Raw genomic sequence first — 24,802 nt, 5'->3', positions numbered from 1 at the left:
CTCTCTCTCTCTCTCTCTCTCTCTCTCTCTCTCTCTCCCCCCATGCTCCCATCATAAGCAGGCTTCAAGGGGTAGCTAGGTAGCTCAGTGAATAGAGCACCAGGCTTGGAGTCCAGAGGACCTAGGTTCAAATAAGACAGTTCTTATCTGTATGGCGCTGTGCAAGTCACTTACCACGATTGCCTAGCCCTTCACCTTCCTCTGTCTTAGAATTGAGAGCAAGACAGAAGGTAAGGGTTGTAAGGGAAGACACAAACAAACAAGGAAGCTTCAGAGCTTTCTTTCTAGATAATAAAGGTGTATACATGCCGAATAACTCACACCTACTCTTAAATAAATAAATGCCCATTATGAAAATAAGCCTCCTGTGCCAGAAAGTAATTTACAATGATAACATGAGCTGCTAAACAGATAGATGTGCCTGCTTAAAGGGGGGAAAAAAGAGTAGAATAAACAGCTCTCTGCCTCATTGTCTCTCTGTCTCTTTTTCTCTCTCCTCTTTTCTCTCCTTCCTTCCCTGGACCTTTGCAGGTTCAGGATGGGTTTTTCCCTCAAGAGTTTCAGTTGTGTGTATAATCAGTGGACTATTAGCTCAGGAACAGGGCAGGATTATAATCCTAACTTGTCTGTCCTTTTCTAGTAGAAGTAAACCCAGAGCAACAAGTTAGCCATCTATAAATTCCCAGAAGAGGTATCCTATTCAGGTTTCAGAATTAACCAGACATGATCGGTGACAAGGGAACGTCCTCAGAATTTTGAATGTTTCAGGTCTTATCCTTGTTTTCTTTGCTTCTGGGCACCCTGGAGCCAGATTCCAATTTAGCATTCACTTCAAGGTGCCATTAGATGGGCACAGGCCTTCCCAGAAAGCCCAGTCTGGTTTCTAAGGGGACTTAATCCATCTGTTGCTCAAGGTGGCACTTAACCTCTGGAGCCACTCCAGCTACTGAGACTCCTTTGGGCTTCCGACCACCCACCCTACTGTTTGATCTCTGATGCAGTAAAGCCAGCATTAGCAGCATGCCTGGGATATGTTCACAAAACCTGGCCTCAGTTTTCAAAGGATCTCAAAGTCTAAGTTTCTCCATTTACCCCTTCCAAAGGCAACTTTTTCAAATGTTGACCCTTCCCTTCCCCTTTCCAAAAGTGATCTGTATACTATAATAATTATCAGAATACAGTAATACTTCCAGTTTCCAGGATGCTTAGTCAAATGTAACAACCACCCCCCCCCAAAAAAAAAACATAAGAATTTTCTCAGTTGTTTTAAATGAAGGGGGAAAACCTTGTAAATATACATTTATATGTGCATACGTCCATATATATATGTATGTGTGTAGGTATAATTTCTGGTCTTCCAAGGAAAGGAGGTGTTTGGTGACATCTAGTGTCCATTTAAGTCTTCCTCTGGAACAGGTCCCTTCTGTTTGCCGGGGTGGGCTGGGGGAGGGGAGCCACTTTTGCAGGGCCATGTGGGGGTGAGTAGGGGGCTGTGGGCCGGGGGCTCAGTAGGCCTGAATGGCATGATGAAACTGATCAATGCTTGTCAAATAGCTATTATCCACCTCTGACCTCACCGAAGGGGGGGTGAGGAGGGTGGATATTATCTGGAAATGTCTGCCCTTATTTATGGTGGTCCAGGAGGGAAACAGGAGCCCATCCCCAACACCCCATTGCCTGTTAACAAGCAGTTTGGTCTTGTGATGACGAAGAAGATGATGACGATGATGATGGTGGTGTTTGCTCTCATTAATAACCCCTATGGGAGGCTATAGAGTTAGGAAGATGGGAATGGGGTTTGGGGTCAGCTGGAAGGCAACGGTCATACACCGGTCAAATTCAGTTGAGGCCATTCCTTTCCCCCAGACAGGAACCAATCGTCTAGAACAAACCCTGGCAGCCTCATTCCTTCCAGGTAATTTTTATAAATGAGGGGACACCCATTCCAGGAGAGGACAAAAGGGTGTGTGTGTAAACCTGCTAACAGGAGGCACAATTGCCCATCAGATCTATCCCCTCTACATTAGCCATTTATTATAAAAACCCTTTTTTTTTCCCAAAGAGAGAGAGTAAAACTGGCTTTTCCCACCCTAGTCCCTTCTCCTGTAAACCCCTGCTCAGGGCAGGACCCTTGGCTTCTCTCCCTCCTCTGCCAGCCCTTCAGTCAGGTGGAAATGTAGCACATCTCCCTCCAGACCAGATAATGAACCACAAGACTCTTGCAAAAAGTGTTTACCTAGAACCATCTTAACCATAGCGGGGTTGGGTTAATGCTCAGAACCGCCCGTTGCTTTGCAAACTCCAGCGTAAAAAAAAAAAATTCCAGCCATTTATTTTGCAGTGAATTTATAACAAATGCTGTTAAAGGCTTCGTCTTTTGACAGAGGTAATAATAAATTCACTGTTAAAGACGGTAGTTTAATTCCTTATACCTCCAATACGGCACAGAATAAACTATATTCATCACTGAGTAATTTTTTACCACATAAATCTTTAAAACTAACCGGTGAAGGCTGTTGAGGCTGAAATATTGTGAATTTATTAGATATGCCCATGTAGTATTGGATTCGGAGGTTTCCATTCGAATATATTACGAGGAAAATTTGTGTCTTTAACGGTGACGTTCCCTCCATTTTCCGCAGCCAGTATTATAACAAGCAGCTTCTCTAGAGTCAACTCCACGTTTATTAGACAGAGATTTAGTAATAAACTCCTCACTAATCTGCCAAAAAGACTGTATGACATTTCAATGAGATTCTCTATTTAAAATGAGTGGTAAAAGCTTTGTTTCCATTAAATGGTTTTCTCAAAAAGAACTCAGATTCCCCAAACCTGTAGGGTTGCCTTGTTCCATAGTAATAGACAAATTCAGTCCTTTGACCAAAATAGAAAAATATTAATGTAGATTATAAATGAGATAGTCCACAGTTGGGGCAACAACTTCATGTTGCTTATAGTTCTGGAGGATGTGGGACAGTTAGTTCAAGAGAAAATTGGAATGAGCCATACTACCAAAATAAACATTATCTGAGACACAATTTTAAAAGATTATGTTGATTTTCAGACTGGACAGGAGAGAAAATAGTTTCAGAAAACTTGCTTTTGAAACTTTTATTTTGAAATGTAATACATTTTTTAAAACCCAGTCATTTCCCCAAATCCAATATATAACAATCTTGTTGCAGAATAAAATGTTGGTGAGAATATCTGCATCTAACAGATGAGAATATTCAGAACCTTTCTCCTGATTTGCTGTTGAATTGACATTTAAACCAACCAATTGATTATCCCCAAACTGTAATGCCCTCTCTAGTTTCATTAAGGAGACATTAATATCACTGGAATGAAAAACACATTTTAATTTTTTTTATGTCAGAATTTATAGCAAGTCTTTTCAACCCACAAATATAGCAGTTTCTCTTCCTCCTGAACCCTTTCCCTTCCACAGCAAAGGAAGCAAGGGTTCCAAATAACAAAAAACTTCCAGAAATCACCGCGAACTTTAGAATTTATTTTTCAAAAAATAAATTAAATAGGCTAACTAACTGTTAAACAAAAGAAGAAAATCTTCTGGCTGCCTAATACTGCCGCCCATCAGAATAATTGTTAAAAGACAGAACCCGGCTAGGAAGATAAGAGTAACACCAGCAATTAATATTCAGCATTTCACATTACAGTCAAAGGGAGGTATTTTTCTTTCTGATGTGGCTCATAAGCCAAGAGTGTTGGAAAGCCAGGCTCAACACAGTGTCTTCTTTTTGTACAAGTGGATTTAAAAAACGAGCGAGAGAGAGAGAGAGAGAGAGAGAGAGAGAGAGAGAGAGAGAGAGAGAGAGAAACCCGCCGCTCCATCTGTAAACGAACAAACATCTTGATTTTATAGCTATTTGCTTTGTAAAACTGAGAAATGAAACAAAAATTACTGGATGCCTAAGTAACACTTTAATTCCAAATTCATTTACTCTGTAGCTCTGTGGTTGTCACAAACCATAATGCAGTATTTAATTAAAATAACAGAAGTGTATCTCGATATGTCCTGGGGTAGCTATCACCAAATTATAGTCTATGCCATTCGTATTTTATTTATGAAATGGCAGATTCTAAGGTGCAACTGAGCTGATACAGAAAAGTAAACATTTTAAACCTGCGTTTTCTTTCTTTTTTTTTTTTTTTTTTAACAAATGCCTCATTTTCGGCTACAGTCTTTTACAGTTTCTTCCTTTGAGAAAAGGACTGTTCAGTGGGACCATTCTGGCCTCTATGAAAATCCCTCTTCATTGTGGGTCTTCAATTCTTGCTTTTTCAACTATTGACCTCCCAAGTCTTCTGACTGTGAAATCCCCCCCACGTCTGTTGTCATGGAAAGGCCTGTGAGAGCTGACACAGAGCCCAGGCTAAGAATGGCACCTCTTTGGCGGAACTTGGACATGGATTCCAGAAGAGCCAGAGGAGCAAACCTTTTTGATGTGTGAGTGTGTGTGTGTGTGTGTGTGTGTGTGTACACTTGTTCCCACACTATCTCCTTTATACCTGGCTTTTTTTTTTCCCACCTATAAATACCCTTTATAGTTTACACGCTTGCCTGCTCGACTTTGTGGATGTTCAGGAGCAGACATACTGTTCCTTTTCATAAACGTACAGCATCTATCTTACACGCACCCACTATCTATCTCCCCGTTCACGTCGGCTGTCCCATCCACCTCCTTGTCTGCAGAATTATGTTCAGCAAGGTCCCGATTTATAGGAAATAAATAATGAAAATGGAACAGACTGGGAAAGATAATCGAAACATTCAAATTGTTATTTTTCACTGTACTTTCGACCAACAGTATCTGTAAACAAGCAGATGCTCCAAAAGAGGTGCAAAGACCGAGTCCCTAAAATTAAGCATCTTCCTACTTTACTGAAATCCAATAGAGCATACGGAAAGGGTGAGGGAATGGGTAGGTTTCTTTATGGCTTCTTTGCCGGTTCCCTCTCTTCTAACTCAAGATGCACCCGAGATCTCACCATTTTTAAGTGCCAAGTGATATTACTGGTGTTATTATTTTTCATCCTTCCTTCTCCTTTGCCTCCTGTATAATTACAAGGGTCTTGCCATTTTTATACAGTCATAAAAGACAATCTGGAGAATTATGAAACAGAAAGAGAAAATAATTGCGGTGACCTTTTTAAAGGAAGCAGCCCTTGGGGTTACTGTAGAGGGATATTTTGATAACAGTGGATCATCTAATCACTGTTCCATCTTACAGAGAGCATCTCTGGACTAGGCAAAGCCTCTTATGCTCTTGTCATTGTTTGGCTGCCTTTGGCAGGGAACATAGGAAGTTAACTTTAGTAGCTGCAAATGTCCATCCAACGAGAGACTTTCAACTGCATAAATAATAATAATAATAATTGGATTCCAAACAAATTTAGGAAATCGAATGTGTTAGAAAGCAAATAATAAAAATATCCTTTCCATAAAAGAGGAAGGTAAGGTGGTAAGAATGGCCTTCCCCCCCACCTCCTCCCTTCCCCTTCCAACAACTTTACCATTAAAGTTGCACCTACAGCTAGAAGTTTGTCCGTGAAAAATGGTCATTTTGTTTCTCTGCTCAAAGAATGTTATTAAAATGCTAATTTAAAAGAAAAAGGAGTTAAATATCTAGCGCTGGTGCATTCTAATTGCAGCCATAATGAGCTCTCTAAATGTGAGTGCCCCTGACACACACAGAGCATAAACAGCCAGTAAACACATCATTAGTACCCACGTTCATTTATTCTGGCGACCTCGCCATGACCCCACTGAGGGTAGGGTGAAAAGCAGGTGGATCTGGCTGTGACACCCCCTAGAGGGATTCAGGAAATGAAGCTATAAGGGGTTGCCATGGAAACGCCGATGTGTGCAGATGATGTAACACACCGACAGGCTGTAGGGCTTCGCAACTGGGACGTTGCCTTTCCCTCGCCAGAACAATCTTAAGGATTAAATTATTCATTTCTTTAATTCGCGGAGCAAAAAGAATCCTAATTTCCTGGGTCCTGCCTCCATCTTCCTCCATTTGTCTCTGTTCAGAAATGGGGGTGACTTCCCATTTCCTCCCTCTCCCCTCGATACCCACCTTGGGTTCTGCTTACTCGGCTCTCCCCCATCACCATTCCTGGGGAGATTTTTTTGTGGGGGGGTAGCAAAGAAGGAAAATCCGAGAGTGGAATCACTATGAAGAGTGCTTCCAAAAGGGGAAAGGATCAGGGCTGGGGCTCAATTTGAAGAAGGAGCCCCGTCTTTCCCTAAATCGAGGCGCCCGTGACCCGGCAATAAAGCAAGGGCACCTGCCCAGGGCAAGGTGATTGGCTCAGAGCAGAGGAAGGCCTGTTGGCCCACGCTGCCAAAGACTGCAGAGCCGACAGGCACAAACCCCAGATGCAAGCACCACATGCCCAAGGTATACGGGAGAGGGAAATGAGAAAATGAGCCTCCCTCCTGCCTCCCATCTCCAATTGAGAGAATCAAGATTAATAAAAATAATTCTTCAGAGAACGATTCCACTCCATCCTGTCCTATTTTGCACCAAACAGCCTCAATAACCTTACGGCAACAGTAGAATAACTTTTTTTTTTTTGCGTTCTTTAACAAAAAAAAAAAAAAAGCGGGGGGTGGGGTGGGGTGGGGGGTAGGGGGGAGTGTTACCGGAAAAGACAATCTTCTGAAATTATTTTAAAATAAAAAATATCCCAGCCTCCGCCCCCCCCCCTTCGTTGCACTTTAGATGAACCTGTGATATTGTAGCAATGGCCCTTGAAGTGCAGTCGGGAGGTGATTTAGTAGAATATTAAAGGCAAAGTAGAGATTCGAGGCGCCTCTCTCAGGGAGATCTGGAGAAATACGCAGCACAGATGGGCCGAGCAGATTAAACATTTCCGTCACATTGTTTCCAAATTGTGTTGTGGTGCCTGAGGCTGGTACTGCGGTCAGAACAAAACAGACCCGCGCAAAGCTGGAAGCTGCTCCGTTTATGGAATACATATTAATACGGCAGTCTCACAAGGCATGGCAATCCTGTCGGCTCCGACCGAATGGGTCCGTTCTCCATTGTTCCTGAGTCCTGTCCTTTCTGCCTGGCCCTCCTGGATAGACATGGACTCCTCCTCCCTTCCCTGCGCTCCCATCCCTCTTCCACAGGGTCCACCTGGAGGGTCTTCTTGCCTCTCCCTTCCCCTGAGGTATCTATCTTGGCCCGGCCTCGGCATTTAACGCCACTGCCGTCCGGATGCCCACGCGTGAAAACGCGCCGTGGACCACGCACCCTACTCCATGAAAGCATCCAGTTTGAGCCTCGAGTTGCCATCGTGGTCCTACTCATATCCCCAACTCTGGTTCAGTAGTCTCAGGAGGCTGACCTCCTCCTCTCCCCTTAAATATTACAGACGCTCTTCTTTCCTTCTAAACATTTTCAGCATTCCTTGCCCTGCCCTGCCTTGCTGGGTGCCCTCGTACCATACCCTCCTCCATCTCTCTGCCCCAATGACTGAACTTGGCCAGCTTACCGGATTTGGGCACATCAGGACCAGCCAACACCAATTCACAGAATTATGTCTAGCAAGTTCCTGGTAACAACAAATAAATAATGGTTCAACAGAGGAAAGTGAATAATTCATTTTTATTATGATTTATTAGACCAAAACCCTGAATAATGAAAGAGAAGAAAATGATTGCCAAGAACCCAAGACAAGGAGTAAGGGGGACTGGCAAGACCTCCAAGCTGCCAGAGGTTTATAGCAGAATGCATGAAAAGCTCTGAACCTTTCACGGGTTCCAGCTTCCCCTAATTCATTGACCACCCAGCTGACCATTTCCCCTCTCCCTCTAAAAACACTCAATGTAAAACCACTTGTGCCGGGAAATTGGCACCTGTTTGCCTGGAGTGAGTCATTTCTGCCCTCCAGTCTTGTTTTTCTCAGAAGTTAGAGGGGGTGATATTTATCATGGAGCCCTGGCTTCATTTAATTTTTGACATCCTAAGAATGCATTAAATTTTCAAAATAGTTCTGGTACCAAGTAGGATTTTAAAGATTAGAAAATTCTTGGTCAACCCAGGATAATAATCTGACCCCAGAATAACCTAAAATCTGCATTGCTTACAAATTAGAATTCCCTATTAAAAAAAAAAACCAACAACAAACAACTAATAATAATATATGACACACCACCACTAATAAGAGGAATAAGCAATCATAAACCAATAATTCCATGATTGATTAGCCTTTCCTGTACATATGTCAAAGAGTCATTGATCTTCTGTGTTAAGAACTGATTAATTATTCTCTTGTAGTGGAATCATGTTGTTTACAAAGCCTGCTGGAATGAACAACGGTTGTTGAAAAGTACAAAGATATTATTATATAAGCCATTTTCAGGAACTTCTGTGCCATTGAGGCCTAGGGGAACCCCTTTAGAGAAGAAAGAGAATTTCTAGGAAGTTTTTGTCATTTATGTCCTCAGGAGCAATGAGAGTGTCAACTGGTTCCAGAAACCATCTTGTGGGTTTGGAATGAAGCCCTCAAAACATGTAACCGTTAACTTTCCAGTCAGTTGTCTAGAAGGAATAAACCAGTTTAGTTGTCTCTCGTGTCAAAGAAGAAATGGTCCCTTTGGCAGGGAAAGTGAAACTCAATGTGGAAGCCATTTATCACACTGGGAAAGGCAAGACTGGAAGCGTAGAATCCCAACTCCCCTTTCACCCCAAGAAAGCCAGGCAAGGCTGGATTGATGGAGTAGGCCCAGGCCTCCAAGACCACAGAGGCTTCTTTTTCCTCTTACCCTAAAGGAGGATAGAGAAATGCCTTTTGTTGGAACAACTCAGGACTCACTGAGCCTGGAAATTGAATTCTCATCCCAGGACAGAGTGGTCATTCCAGGTCATGTCTGTGCTACTCCAGGGGAGCAGTGTAAGAGATTATACAAATAGGAACCAGCAGGGAGGAGAGAAATTAAAATGTAGCAATCACGTAGTGGGGGTATTTAATCTCTTTTAAGGCTTATGATGGGCGCCTGCTGTTTTTCCCCTGATATCCCCTGACACCTACTGACAGGGTATTTGCAGCACCACACAGGGACTCAGGGCCCTGTGACAGGAGGAGCACTAAGGAGGTCCGTGATAGTCTTGCAGCCATAAACAGCGACAGGAAAACCACTTGAGGCAGATTCAAGCTGTGTGATCCGCCCGTTGTTGGTGGCCATACTGCTTTTTTGTTTATAGAATTTGCTGTTCTTTTTTATGGCAGGTTTGGTGAGGTTTTTTTTTTTTCCTTGTTGATGGAGATTAGCTGCATAAATCCTTTTATGGGACTGTGCGATCCCCCATAAACGCCGTTGATGGTTGCTGATGAGAAAGGAGGAAGACTGCATTTATTTCAGGTTGCTCTTCCATACAGAAGCTGTTCTGTCCTCCAGCCAGAGATAACCGGAACCAAATAGCCATTTTTCCAGTTCTTTCGCTATTTGCGTAGAAGGAGGGGTGAATGCAGAGTTGGGAAGAGGTTAATTGAGCCTAAAGCTCTTTGTGGTGAGAGGAATCATTAAAATAAAAAGCTTCTAAAAACGCGGCATGGCCAGAAACAAGGACAAGTATGGAAGTAATGTTTGGGCTCTGCAGTCTTACCTGGGAACCCTTGTGGTTGACACCCCTCTTAATAAAAAGGTGCTAGACTTCAAATATTTGGCAAGTATGCCTACCTGTGTGCATGGAGAGTTACCACTACCTGTAATGTTTGTGTGTGTATGTGTGTTACCATACACGTGCCTTGAAACAATTAGTTGAGGCATGTGCTCACTCCCTCAGTCTGGGTGAGGGTCCATTTTCCTATTAAGGGCAAAGGGACTCCCCAATGTTAGCTCAGAGCGAGTCTTTCTCAATATTCAGATGGGAGAAATTCAGACTATGTTGGGATTGTTGATTCCAGGATTCCTGACCTCCCTTACCACTGGAAAACTAAAATACAAGAATCAGCAACTTCATCCAAACTCGAGTAAATTAACACCTCCAGACAAGAGCAGAGTTCACTCTGCGCTGGGGTCTGCCTGGCTGAGCCAGTGTTCTCTTCGTTTTAATAGTTTAATAAAAATTAGCATAATTAACGAACATCTGTATGATCCAGAGTGGTGCAATTTGGCACTTGGAAACGAGGGCTTAAACATGATTGCTGTGAGTTTAATGTTGTTTTAATTCTTTCTGGCACTGTGCAGTGAAATAAACGTTTGGTGGTGATCGTGCTCGGCCGGATCTAATTTGCATTTTTCTCCCTTTGATTATGAGCAATTGTGGACTCCCCAGCAATTCATCAAAGCAGAAATTATTTTAAAATACCTCGTGGTGTTCTGCCTGGGCTAGAGCAATGCATGGGGGGTGGGGGGTGAGGGGTGGGGGGATCCGAGTGGAGGAAAAGGTTCCGTTTTCTCCATTCATGCTTTAAACATCTCAGCCCCATAGCCCTTCTGGTACTCTGCCAAGGGATGAAATGTGAAAGAGGCAGTCAGATTCTGGGCCCACTAGGTCCCTAGATTAAGTTCCCAGACTCTAATGGCAGGATGTAGTCTCTGAGGCTCAGAACTCTCCTTCTTGCTTTGCTATACATTTCTTTTTTGTTTTCAAGGACTGAGGGCTTTTTCCTCTCATTTCAGTTATTGCCAGTGTGGTGATGCTGTTGCATCTGAAAACAGTAGGGTCCAGTGTTCACCTCAAGCAAAACAGCACTGAGTTGGAGCAGGGCAGCTCTGTGCTATCCTTAGAGCCTCATCTGCTTCCTCCCTTTCTGTTGATAGAGAATAGCTTCCCCAAGATCTAATTCCCACTGACCCAGCATCACCTGAAGGAAGAGGCGATGAGACATAAGCCTAGGGCTCTGCCTGCCCTCCCAGAGCAGCCTCGCCACATCTGGGACCCTGCAGAAGGGCCTAAGAATTGACAGTATCTGATAGGTAAATCCCGAATCCCAACACAAAGTTAAAAGCCACTTTGATCAGGAAGATCTCAAACCAAGTAGCACCATTAAGCCTCCCACTTCCTGCCTATCCGGTAGTGAAAGCACAAAGATTACAATTTTTACTGACTCTGGTATTGAGAGGAAGGACACTATGGGCTTGGATCCTACAGCTAGATACAGGTAGATAGATAGCCCAGAGCTGACTAGAAGGCCTTAACTCTGTACTACTAAGTCTCTGTGGAATGGGGTGAAGGAAGGAAGTGTAAGACAACACAGAAAAGGGGCAGCCAGGTAGCACAGTGGATAGAGAGCCAGGCCTGGAGTCAGAGAGGACCTGGGCTCAAATCTGGTCTCAGATATTTCCTAGCTCTAGGCAAGTCACTTAACCCCAGTTGCCTAGCCCTTGCTGTTCTTCCGTCTTAGAACTGATACTGAGACAGAAGGCAAAGGGTTTTTAAAAAGACAATACAGAAAATCCCAGAAGAGGTATCTTCTTTTAAGAGTTTCTGATCACAACGAAGAAAATATTTCCAAGAACTTTCAGGTTCAACCCCTCTGGCTGCATCCAAGAAGCTTTTCTCTGGTTCTGGAAGAGGCATTTGAGAAGCCTGACTGTCTCCAGGGATGGCTCCAGCTGCTCTCTTCCTGCCACCTACCTTGGAGTTGTAAGCCTAGTCAATCACCAGGGGAAGCTACTAGAGATATAACTAAGACTGCTCTTTAGAAAAAATGTCAAACCTTCATCTAAGAGTGTAGCCTTTGCATTACTTTGGTGATGGGTCATAATTCAGAGCTCCTTCAATAACCCCAGCAGGTGTAGCGAGGTAGCTTTCTGTTGCATAAATGTAATCCCAGAGATCAGGAAAGTAGGCAGTAAAAGGAGACAATGTGGAAAACTCCCAGGTTGTTTGATTTGTAATAGACCTAGAAGATGTAGCATGGGGTTTCGGAAAGACCAATGGGCTTGAATCAGGCAAACCTAAATTGGAAATCTCCTCCTCACTCCCCAACATTTACTAGATGTGTGACTAAGGGCAAATCGCTTAACTCTCAGCCTCAGTTTCTGCACCTATAAAATGAGAAGGCTGGATTGCTAGTAAGACAGAATGTAAGGGTTTAAAGGATGAATAAATCTCTGATCCTGTGATCCTGAGTCATTTGTTTCCTCAATAAGATGGCACTGGAATATTGTCTTTTTGTAGAATAACTCTGTCACTGGTGTCAAACCCAGATAGCAGAGGTGCCCATGGGAAGGCCAGCTCCCCATTTTTCACATCCCTTTTATATGTTAGGGTTCCCTATTGGAGTGTAAGCTCCTTTAGGGCAAGGGCGGCCATACTTTCTTGTAGTTGTATCTCTAGGACTTAGCACAATACCTGCCTCATAATAAACACCTAAATAAATATTTTTATCTATTTGTCTATCAACATAATTTTCCCACGCGAATATTGTAATGGGTAGACAACAGCATGGCCAAATCCCAGCAGTGACTGTCTTCCCTCCCTCTCCCTCTCTTTCAGGAGTATAACATGTATGGCTGGTGGGTAGGAGAACTGAACAACCTCATCGGGATTGTTCCAAAGGAATATCTCACGGCTGCCTTTGAAGTGGAAGAAATATGAAGCCTGCCAGGTATGGGACCTTTATCCAGAGAAGTCCTGTTTGTAAATAGACATATGTCATCTAGTTCTTTTTATTCTCTGCAGAAAGAAGAGTTCCCAATAGAAAGTCCTGCCATATCATATACAAAGACAGTTCCTTTATCAGCAAAGATCAGACAATCAATTTGCCCTCTATAAGAGATGGGCCTGGAATTGTTTTGTTTTTGTTTTTCTGGCTTAGGTTTCTCCCAAATTCAATTCAACAAACATTTAGTGAGCATCTACTGTATGCATGTTTAGTGGATAAAGTGTTGGCCTGAGAGGGCAAGAAAGACCTGGGTTCAAATCCTGCCACTGGCAGGTCTTGACTGTTATAAGATTCTGATATTCACTTAACCTTTCAGTAATCTAGACAACTTCAAAGAGAGTTAGAAGATGCTAATGGGCATTGATAAGGGAAGTTCCTCATTGGGAGCTCTCTATTCAGATGAAATTTTGGATGCTGTAAAGGATTTGTACTAGGCATAATGGAAACACAGGAAAAAAAAACCAAGAATTCTAGACCACAAGGAGTGTGCTTCCTGCTAAAGGGATATAAATGAACACAAATAATCAATTTAAAAAATTGCATTCAAGGGGTAGCTAAGTAGCACAGTGGATAGAGAGCCAAATCTGGAGTTGGGAAGACCTGGGTTCAAGTGTGACCTCAGATACATCCTAGCTGTGTGACCTTGGGCAAGTCACTTGACCTCGATTGCCTAGCCCTTGCCATTTTTCCTTCTTAGAATTGATACCAAGATAGAAGGTAAGGGTTTAAAGGGAAAAAAGGAAAGTATATTCAAAATTATTTTTAAAAGGAGAGAATGTAAGCCATTGGGAAGTTAAGAAACCTATGAGGCAGACACGGCAGACCACCTGTAGAGAAGTACACAGGTGGCAGATATGTATGTGCATGTACATGTCATATATGTATAACAGCTAGCTTGAAGTATTTTCCATCTCTGTTTGGGGATGGGGTTTTGTGTTCCAGATGATGTTAGTGGGACAATTGGCTTAGAACTTCCTAGAGCAAAGCCAGCTAGAGAATATCAAGGGAGAAAAAGGAAGATTTAGGAATTTAGCCGAGAGCTACACAAAGTTGAATCATATTCTTATGCTCTTGCACGACCAGGAAGTAGCATGCAAGATAGTCATTGAAGTCTCTACTCCAGACCCTCCTCTTTATATATCCTAGGTCACAGCCACAGTCAAAGGAGATGAGTTCAAATCCCACCTCTGCTGCTTACTATCAATGGCCAAATCATTTAACCCTTCTATGCCTCAGTTTCTTCATATATAAAAATGAAATGGGGGTTGGGGGAGGGCTGGATTGGTTGGACTAGATGTTCTCTGAGGTCCCTTCTTTCTCTAGATCTATAATCCTATCATCTTTCCCTAAAGAGACCTCAAGCTGTGTGTTGCCTTTCTTCTTATGGAAATCTTTCAGTGTGCACAGACAGAACCCATTCACTCTTTTTTTTTTTAATCCTTACCTTCTGTCTTAAAATAATACTAAACATCAGTTCTATGGCAAAAAAGAGGTAAGGACTAGGCCAGTGATGGCAAACCTTTTAGAAACTATGTGCCATGTCCCACTCCAGCCTTAGGGACTGCATGCTGTACCCCACCACTACCACCCTACTCCAGATAGGGGAGGGAGGAAGCACTCAGCAGAGGGGCAGGTGAAGTGATAAAATGTCCTCAGGCATGGTTGAAAGGGGGAAAGGAGAAGCTCAGCTGAGTCCCTCTGCCTTTCTAATAACAAACGCTGGCAGGCAGTGGTGCTCATGCCCACAGAGAGGGCTCTGCATGCACTCTCTGGCATGCATGCCATAGGTTCACCACCAAAGGGCTAGGCAAATAAAATTAAGTGACTTGTCCAGGGTGACACTGCTAGGAAGTGTCTGAAGGCAGATTTGAACCCAGGATTTCTCATCTCCAAGCCTAGCTCTTTATCTACTGAGCCACCAAGCTGCCCCCATTCATATCTTTCAGATAATTATAGCTATTAGAGCCATACCTCAGAAGGCACTTGTTAGTGACTTCCCCTAAGTCACTAAGTGACAGAACTGGGATTTGAACTGGGTACTCTGAATCCCAATCGCACCACATTTTCTAAAAATGATTTACATTTGGATGCTGGACTACAATGACACTGAAAGAGAGTGAGGCTGAAGACTTTGTGCAATTCGGTCTCACATAAATCCAATTCACTTGCAAGTCAAGATATCACCCTGAGATGGCATTGGTCCTCTTTGAAATAAAGGATGAATAATAAATAGTAAGAGTTCAGAGGTAATCCTGGAGCCCAAGATTTGGCTCTCTACGCACCATGCTGCCTCAGTAAGAATGCAAAATAGCTGCAGATGCTAAGGTGGTGGACAGTAATTAAAAACTTCTTTCAACCTTCACCTCATAAAACCAAATTCCAACCTCGAGGACTTGAAACACATGTCCTCTTCAATCCACCTTTTTGGAGAAACAAATAGGATGTGAAACCATCATAAGACAAGTCTAATCTTCGTCTCAAATGTAACCTCTCTCCCCTCACACTTTTAAGACTGGTCTTTCCAACAGACAATCTCACCTTTCCTGATTTAAGATAATAGAATTCTAATTTTAGAACTAGAAGGAAACTAGAGATCATCTAATACAAGCCATTCATTTCCTTTATTGTTTTTGCTTTGTTTTTTTAAAGCCTTACCTTCTGTTTTAGTATCAATTCTAAGACAGAAAATCAGTAAGGGCCACGCAATGGGGGTTTAAGTGACTTGCCCAGGGTCACACACAGCTAAGAAGTTTCTGAGGCCAGATTTGAACATAGGATGTCCAGTCTCTAGACCAGATGCTCTATCTACTGAGCCACCTGGCTGCCCCTGTTCATTTTCTAGACAAGGAAGAAAGATAGTAAAAGGCATATTAATGATGTGGACTTGATCCTCTGGTTCCAAACCTAGTGCTCTTTCTACTTCACTTCTTTTCCCTTTAGATTATAACAAAGAACTGAGTGTGATAAAGAGTACTTGTAGTGCTACTGGAAAAGCTAAGGCTAGTGGATTGCTTGAGTTCAAGAGTTCTGAGCTGCAGTGTGCTGAAGTTAATTAGGTGTTCACATTAAGTTTAGTTCCATATGGTGAGCTTCAGGGGAGTAGGGAGGGGGCCACTAGACTGGCTAGGGAGGAATTAACTTGGCTTAAGGTAGGAAAGTGGAGCAAATTAAAGCTTCTGTGTTAATCCATATTGATTAGACCCATAAGTGACTGCTTACTTCCAGCCTGGGCTAGAAAGATGGAGGGAGGGAAGAAGGAAAAGAGAGAACGAGAAAGAGACACACACAGAAAGATACAGAGAGAGACAGAGAAAGAAAGAGGAAGAAGGAGGAGAAGGGGGAGGAAGGAAGGAAGGAAGGAAGGAAGGAAGGAAGGAAAAGGAAAGGGTTAGAGGAAGAAGAGAGGGAGGACAAAGGGAAAGAGAGAGAGAGAAGGAAACGAATTAGAACAGAGAAGGAAGGGGCAGCTGGGTAGCTCAGTAGATTGAGAGTCAGGCCTAGAGACAGGAGGTCCTAGGTTCAAATTTGACTTCAGACACTTCCTAGCTGTGTGACCCTGGACAAGTCACTTGACCTCCATTGCCCATCCTTACCACTCTTTTGCCATGAAGCCAATACACAGTATTGACTCCAAGACAGAAGGTAAGGGTTTAAAAAACAAAACAAAACAAAACAAAACAAAACAAAAAAAACAGAGAAGGAGAAGTAAAGTTGTCAGTTGATCTGATTTAAAAGCACCATGAAGGGGCAGGTAGTTTTCACATTGGATAGAGTGCCAGGCCTGCAGTTGGGAGGACCTAGGTTCAAATTTTACCTCAGACCTTCCTAGTTCTATCAATTAACCCCAGTTTCCTAGCCTTTACTGCTCTTTGGCCTTGGAACCATACCAATTCTAAGACAGATGGTAAGGTTTTTATAAAAATACATAAAAATAAATTTAATAAATAAAGGCATAGTGGATAGAGTGCCAGGCCTGGAGTCAGGAAGACCTGAGTTCAAATGTGATTATATAGCTATGTGACCCTGCACAAGTCTCTTAACTCTATTTGCCTTAGTTTCTTCATCTGTAAAATGAGCTGGAGAAGGAAATGACCAACCGTCCCAATATCTTTATCAAGAAACCCCCAAATGGGTCACTATAACTCAACAACAACAACAAAACAAGATATCTCTAGCACCATTCGATTTAATTTTCTAACAACACTTCCTAGCTGTGTGGACCCTAGACAAGACATTTAATCCCACTTGTCTAGCCCTTTCTACTCTTCTGCCTTAGAACCAATACTTAATATTGAGCCTAAGACAGAAGGCTAAGATTTAAAGGGAAAAAAAAATTTCTAATAGCACTATACCTGCTCTAGCCACATACACCCCCTTCCCAATCAAAGTTCTTTCATAGGTAGGGAAATAAAAGTATGGGCAGAGAAAGTGATGAACCTGCCAGTGGAAGCTAGGCATGCCCCCTTCCCAGGTAGACATTGGCTCCCTTTTGTTTGTCTGTTATCTATTTCTCCCTCTTCTGACTTCTGGCACTCACTGAAATGCAGTAGGAGCTGTGGACAGCTCCCTGTGGGGCCTGGCCTCCTGGCAGACTGGAGGGTTCTTCATCACATTCCTTTTATTCTACAATGGCGCTGTGGCCAACCCTGGAGGCAGTGGCTTCCTTGCCGATGATGGCCCTGGAGATAATGGAAGAAAGGACCACACTGTATAGTATCAGCAGTCTTCCATGTTCTTCTTTCCCACAGCCTGATATACCTAAAGCTCCAGCAGATATATTCCCAGTAATTTCATCCTCCACATATTATGTTTTGAAAAATGGAGGAGTGGGGCGGCCCTAGAAACTTTTCTCCAAAGGGGCTTGTTTGGATCAGCCCATGAGATGATGGTTGAAGGTCCCTGTGGTGGAGGATGGCAGGTGAGACCTCCAACTCCCCTTACTTTGGAGAGAAAAAAGAGGGAGCAAACCAGAGCCAAGGGCCATTGATTGAAGACTGGCAATGGATGCTCTGTTCCATGGGGACAAATACAGAGAGAAGCAAAGGGTCAGGAAGGTGCTTGCTTGCATGCTTCTTTGTTTGTTAAAGCTCAGTGTTATGTAGAGAAGTGAGAGACCCCAAATAGGAGAAGAGGGGAGAGAGGGAGATGGAAAAAGGAGAGAAAGAGAAGAAGAGAGAGACAGAAGACCAAGGCTTGCCCTTGATCCCTAAGGTTTCTCCCATTTCCATTATTCTATAGTTCTATGCCTGGCAATCTTAAGAGGCCAGAGGGGCAGTGTTGCAGGGCCCTCCCCTGTGTGTGGGGTGCTGGGGGAGAAGAAGCCACTAGGTGGCAGTAGCTATTAACAATTCACCCCAGAATCCATGGCCCACACCTTTCAAAAATAAAAAATGGTGGGGGTGGGGTGGAAGGAGGAATATTGAACCTCCCTAGAACTAGGAGTAGTGTCCAAAAAGATTGGCATAGGTCATACTGCTATTAGTCAAATGAACCTTCCAGAGTCTAACCTGCTCTCCCGCCCTACTTCACCTCCTACACATGTTCATTCCCAAAGAAGGCAACTTCCTTCTTCTTTACTAGCAAGGATACCAAGCTCCCTGGTTTCTCAGGTGGTGGATGGAGTCAAAGGACTTGGGTTCAAATCCTATCTCTGACCTGTGTGACCTTGGGCAAAATATCAGCCTCTGGTCCTCAACTCTTCTGTAAAGGGTGAACTGGGTGATCTTCTCCAGCTCCAAATTCTCTATTCCTTATATTATCCTTGTTCAATCTTTTCTAACATGTCTGACTCATTGTGGCCTTCTTTTGGGGTTTTCTTTTTCTTCTTTTTTTTTTCAGTTTTATCTTTATTTTATTTTAATAACAAATTTCCACATAAGTTTTCCAAATGTATATGATTCATGTTGTTTCATGTTGTCTCCCTCCTTTCTTCCCTACCCCCTCCTGGAGTTGAAAAGCAATTCAGTCTGGATTATATATGTATTATCATTCAAATCATATTTTTATATTATTTTTTTAAGTGAATAGTTTTATAAAACCAAAACTCCAAATCATATACCTTTTGGGGTTTTCTTTTCTTAACTGAAATTTTTTATTTAATTAATTTGTTAAGAAATTTTTTCCATGGTTACATGAATCATGTTCTTTCCCTCTCCTCCTCCCACCCCGCTCCTGTAGCCAACGTGCAATTCCACTGGGTTTTACATGGGTCATTGATCAAGACCTATTTCCATATTATTGATATTTGTACTAGGGTGATCACTTAGAGTCTACATCCCCAATCATATTCCCATCAAACCATGTGTTCAAGCAGTTGTTTTTCCTCTGTGTTTCTACTCCCTTTGACAAAGATACTGGAGTGGTTTGCCATTTCCTTCTCTAGCTTGTTTGACAGATAAGGAAAGTGAGGCAGACACGGTAAAGTGACTTGCCCAGGGTCACACAGCTTGTAAGTATCTGAGAACTGAATCCCCTAGTTGCCATTATCCTTATATAATGACAACTCCATATCTAGTATGCTCTTCTTGCCTTTTCTCATAGAGGTTTCCTTAGGGAAGATAGTGATGGGACTTAGTGAACTAAAGAAAAAAAAGAAGGAAAGAGCATGGATTTTCCTACATTCTGCCTTTTAGATATTCTCATAAGTAGCTTTTCCCAGCGACTCTCAAATTGTGGTCCAGGAGACCCTGAAAGTCCCCAAGACCATTTTGGTCCTCCAAAGCAATTCTAGAAGCCAAAGCTATTTTCATAATACTAAGATATTTTAATTTCTTTTTTAATATGCTTTTTTTTTCATTTTTGTCTTTTCTTTTTTGTGAAGATATTTTATTTTTAGATGTTTTAATTTCTTTTTTGTTTAATTAATTAATTAATTGATTGATTTTGAATGTTTTTCCATGGTTCCATGATTCATGTTCTTTCCCTCCCCTCCTCCCGCCCCCCCTCCAATAGCCAAGGAGCAATTCCACTGGGTTTTACATGTGTCATTATAGATGTTTTCATTTCTAATATAGTAAATATGGATAGATAACCCAGAGAAGCAAAAACTTTTTGGGGAGAGGGATATCCTCAATAATTTTTAAGAGTGTAAAAGTGTTTTGAAACAAAGAGGGTTTCTTGTTTTAAGTCCTTACCTTTTATCTTGAAATCAACACACTGTAATGGATCTAAAGCAGAAGAGTTGTAAGAGTTAGGCAATGAGGGTTAAGTGGCTCTACGAGGGTCACCCAGATAGGCAGTATCTAAGGCAGTGATGGCAAACCTATGACATGCGTGTGACACGCATAGCCATTTTCGATGACACGCAGCGGCATACAGAGAAGTCTGGGGCCGCATGCTGAGGATAAAACATTTGCTATAGTATAGTATAGACACTCTGTGCACTATAGATAACAATTCTACCTACATTAACTTACCTATTTTGGTTTATTAAATACAGTTATATATTACAGTTATACATTTTTGTTATTTAAACTATAAATATCACGAAATTATGGTTTTTTTCTCGAAGTGACACATCACCGGAGTTATGCTCGTTTTTTTGGTGAATTTTGACACATCAAGTTCAAAAGGTTGCCCATCACTGATCTAAGGTCATATTTGAACCCAGGACCTCTGGCCTCTGGGCCTGGCTCTTAGTCCACTGAGACACCTAGCTACCCTCAAAATAAAGAAGTTTTAAGAACTGCTGGCCTAATCTATGGGTTTGGACTTTGCCTTGAGACAGGAGGCAGAATCCTCTTAGTCCAAAAGCTTTGACGCTCAATATAACCCCCTCAACAGTGGACTTCAGACTGATTTTTAGCCAGCCCTGCTTACCCCAACCACCGTCATAAAAAGCAACCAGTGGGGGGCAGCTGGGTAGCTCAGTGGATTGAGAGCCAGGCCTAGAGACAGGAGGTCCTAGGTTCAAATCTGGCCTCAGATACTTCCCAGCCGTGTGACCCTGGCCAAGTCACTTGACCCCCATTGACTAGCCCTTTCCACTCTTCTACCTTGGAACCAATACATAATATTGACTCTAAGACGGAAGGTAAGGGTTTAAAAAAAAAAAAGCAACCAGTGCATGAAAAAAGACAGATAGAGTAGATAAAGAACTGACTGGGAGCCAAGAAAACTTGGGGTTAGAACCCTTCTCTGATACATATTAGCAGTGTGATCCTGGACAAGATCATAAACTTCTCAATCTCAATGCTGTAGGCCAGAGGTGTCAAACAGAAGGCAGAAGCCCACATACTCCCAAAGCTGCCTGAAACAGATTAAAATGCAACTGGGGGAGGAGGGGGCAGCTGGATAGCTCAGTGGATTGAAAACCAGGCCTAGAGATGGGAGGTCCTAGGTTCAAATCTGGTCTCAGACACTTCCCAGCTGTGTGACCCTGGGCAAGTCACTTGACCCCCATTGCCTACCCTTACCACTCTTCTGCCTTGCAGCCAATACACAGTATTGACTCCAAGATGGAAGGTAAGGGTTTAAAAAAAAATGCAACTGGGAACTATTTAACAAAATAAATAAAAATAAAATAAAACATAGATAATGTTGGTATGTGCTTTTCTAAATCAATATGCAGGGGCAGCTGGGTAGCTCAGTGGATTGAGAATCAGGCCTAGAGACCCCCATTGCCCACCCTTACCACTCTTCCACCAAGGAGCCAATACACAGAAGTTAAGGGTTTAAAAAAAAAATCAATCAATTAATATGCAGCCAGCAGAGATCCTTATGTAAGATTAAGCAGCACCCAGTTTCTAATTGAGTTTTTTATTTGTTTTAAGTACTTACCTGATGTCTTAGTTTTAAGCTAAAACAGAAGGATGGTAATGAATGGGGGTTAAGTGACTTGCCCAAGGTGACACGGCTAGGAAATGTCGGAAGTCAGATTTGGACCCAGGATGTCCCTACTCTAGACCCGGTGCTCTATCCATTGTACTATCCAGATCCCCCTTCTATTTAAGTTGTATGCCAGTGCTCTAAGCAGAGAGGGTACTGATTTACATTGGATATAGGGAGTTTCCTCACCTGGAATTTTCCTAGATTAATGAAATTATAGATCTGGTCACTATCCTTGAAAAGAAATTAAGCTAGACTTAAAAGAAAGAGATCAAGTCAGATAAGTAGAAACTGGGAATACTACCATAGTCCTGATTCTGCTCATTGGCTACATCCCTGACATTTTTCAAATCAACAAAAATGAAACAGGCCATACGGGGAATCCATGAGTAGAACGTCAACTCCTAGAAGACACGGACCATTTCATCCTTGTGTCTGTCCCCAGAATCTTGCAGCCAAGGAGGTGGCCCAGTGGAGAGAGCACCAGGTCTGGAGTCAGGAAGAACTGAATGACCTGAGTTCAAATGTAGCCTTAGATTACTTCCTAGCTATGTGACCATAGGCAAGTCACTTCACCTTGTTTGCCTCAGTTTCCTCATCTGTCAAATGAACTGGAGAAGAAAATGGCAAAGCGCTCCGGTATCTTTGCCAAGAAAACTCCAAACGAGACTGAAATGACTCAACAACATCCAAAATCTTGCACAGCACCCACTGAGGGCATGACAAATGGTCAAATAATTGTAGAATTTAATTAAGTTCAAATAAATAAATATAAAATAGATGCAAAGTAATGGGAGAAGGAGGCCGAATTGATAAATAAATATAAAATAGATGCAAAGTAATGGGAGAAGGGGGCCGAATTAATAAATAAATATAAAATAGATGCAAAGTAATGGGAGAAGGGGGTTGAAATCAGGAAAGGTCTTGTCTAGAAAGTGGCATTCTAGGAGGCAACTAGGAGGTTCAGTGGTTTAAGAGCCAGGCCTAGAGACAGAAGATCTTGGGTTCAGATCTGATCTCAGATACTTCCTAGCTGTACCACCCTGGGCAAGTCACTTAACCCCCATTGCCTAGCCCTTACCAATTTCTAAGACTGAAGGAAGGGGTTTAAAAAAAGAAGAAGGTGGCATTCTAGCAAAGACCGAAAAGAAGCTAGGCATCCCAGAAGACCTCAGAGAAGGGAAAGAACATTCAGAAAAAGGGGGCAAAGGAGTGAGGCTAGAAAGAGGAGTCTGTGAAAGGGAATAGACTAGGAATGATTGGATTTAGGAAGGGGAGGGGAAACTTAAGTGGATGGGCACCACCCACTGGACCGACTTCCCCTGAGAGAGAACATCTGTTGAGAGAAGGCTCCAGTCTTGTCAGGGATGCTAGGGGAGTCAAGGGCGGTGGAGGTGGGAAAAGACCATCAGGGAATTGGGGGCTCCCACACAGTCTTTCCAACCAGAATCCCAGCCCACCAATTGCAGCCTACTCAGACTGATAGCCATCAGCTAGGCCAACTGCTACCAGATTGTAACCGGGTAATCACATTACCATGACTCTATTTGACTCCAGTAACTAAATCAGCACCTTACTGCCTGCAACTAACTGGATAACTGGGGCATTACACCATTTAACTAACTGCATTACATGCAAGATGGCTTCATAATCTAGACTAATTGCTCTGGCATGTGAAATTGGAGAAGGGTGGGGCAGTTGGTTGGGTTTTTTCCTCTCTCTTCCTCCTCCTCCTCCTTCCCCCCATTTTAGGGCTAGAGGGGCCAAGCTCCAAAATGTTTTAAAAATCAGCAAAAAATATTCCTGCCTTTCACAGACTTCCAGGAATCGACAAGAGGCAGTGTGGCGCTCCCCTAGGGGATGGGTTTTGACCTGCTGTTGCAGATTTACAATGTGAGCATAGCAAAAACTCAGAAAGACTCCTTGAGCTCCTCTTTCCTCTCCTGACTCTGTGTTCCCCTGTGTGAAAGGGCAAATTTGCCTCAAATTCTGACCGAATGACACTTGAAATTTAATAGACGGCCAGTCGTAATTGCAATGGTTTGGGGCCTGAAGTCAGGAAGACCTGGGTTCAAATCTAGATTTCAACATTTACCACCCATGTAACCACGAACTCAATCTCAAGCTGTCTAAGATGATGCATGACACTGTAAGGGAGGCTGATTTTGGGGTTAGAATATAAATTTATTGATTGTATCAGTTTTATTGGTTAGGCCAGCATTATAATGGATGAACCAATATAAGTCTCTGTGGCTCTCTAGTGACCAGGGGTGACTGGAGATAGAGGAGGACATTTTTTAAAAAAATTTTTGTTTATTTAGTTATAAATAGTTTTCCATGTTTCCATGATTCATGTTATTTTTTTTTAATTTTTATTTTGAATATTTTCCCATAGTTAAATGTTTCATGTTCTTTCCCTCTCCCCCAAATTCCCTTAACCCCCCTTTAGCCGACACACAATTCCACTGGGTTTTACATGTACATGATTCATGTTCTTTCCCTTCCCTCTTCCTTCCCCCCTCCCAGAGCCAACAAGCAATTCCACTAGGTTGTACAAATGGAGAGAAAATTTATTAAATAGATTTTGGGGAGTTCATTATTCAGCCCCTCCTTTGAACATTCCAAGACATCTTTAATTGGTGATGGCTAGTTAAGAGGGGGTCCATCAACCTATCCACTCCTCTCCACCCCTACATGGACAGTTCATGTAGTCCAGAAAAGAACCCTTCTCCCCTTCATCTATTAACCAAAATCTATTAAAAAGGAAGTTACTGGGGGCAGCTGGGTAGCTCAATGGATTGAGGGCCAGGCATAGAGACAGGAGGTCCTGAATTCAAATCTGGCCTCAGACACTTCCTAGTTGTGGGACCCTGGGCAAGTCACTTGACCCCCATTGCCTATCCTTATTTGTCACTCTCTTCTGCCTTGGAGCCAATACACAGTATTGATTCTAAGAAGGTAAAGGTTTAAAAAAACAAAAGGAAACTATTCCTTGGGATTCCCAAGCACAAAGAAAATGCAAAAAGTAGCAGACTAGATGGTATCTGTGACCCAGATCCTAGACACAAGAATACTCAGTAACTCTCCCTAATATATAGGAATTAATGCAATATGTGAAAAATAAATTCCCTCAACAGGGTGGTGAATAGTGCTGGATTAGAAGTCTAAGGACCAGGGCAGCTAGGTAGCACAGTGGATAGAACAGCAGGCCTGAGGCTGAGAGGACCTGGGTTCAAATCTAACTTCAAAGACTTCCTACCTGTGTGAGCCTGGGTAGATCACTTAACCTAGTCTGCCTAGCCCTTGCTGTTCTTCTGTCTTA

At 42.7% G+C, this 24,802-nt stretch overlaps 1 protein-coding gene across 1 annotated transcript in view; it reads left to right on the top strand.

Moving 5' to 3' along the window:
• SKAP1 (src kinase associated phosphoprotein 1) overlaps positions 1-24,802 on the top strand; it is a 428,729-nt gene that overhangs the window by 391,304 nt on the left and 12,623 nt on the right. Inside the window, exon 12 of the mRNA XM_044675113.1 lies at positions 12,486-12,597. Coding sequence (XP_044531048.1) covers positions 12,486-12,587 — 102 coding nt within the window. The 3' untranslated portion in view covers positions 12,588-12,597. The remainder of the gene's footprint in view (positions 1-12,485; positions 12,598-24,802) is intronic.

Source organism: Gracilinanus agilis, chromosome 4 (assembly GCF_016433145.1).
Source record: "Gracilinanus agilis isolate LMUSP501 chromosome 4, AgileGrace, whole genome shotgun sequence".
In the NCBI taxonomy this organism is placed as follows: Eukaryota; Metazoa; Chordata; class Mammalia; order Didelphimorphia; family Didelphidae; genus Gracilinanus; species Gracilinanus agilis.
The sequence above is the reverse complement of the archived record's forward strand: the minus strand, read 5'-3'. Positions and strand labels throughout refer to the sequence as shown.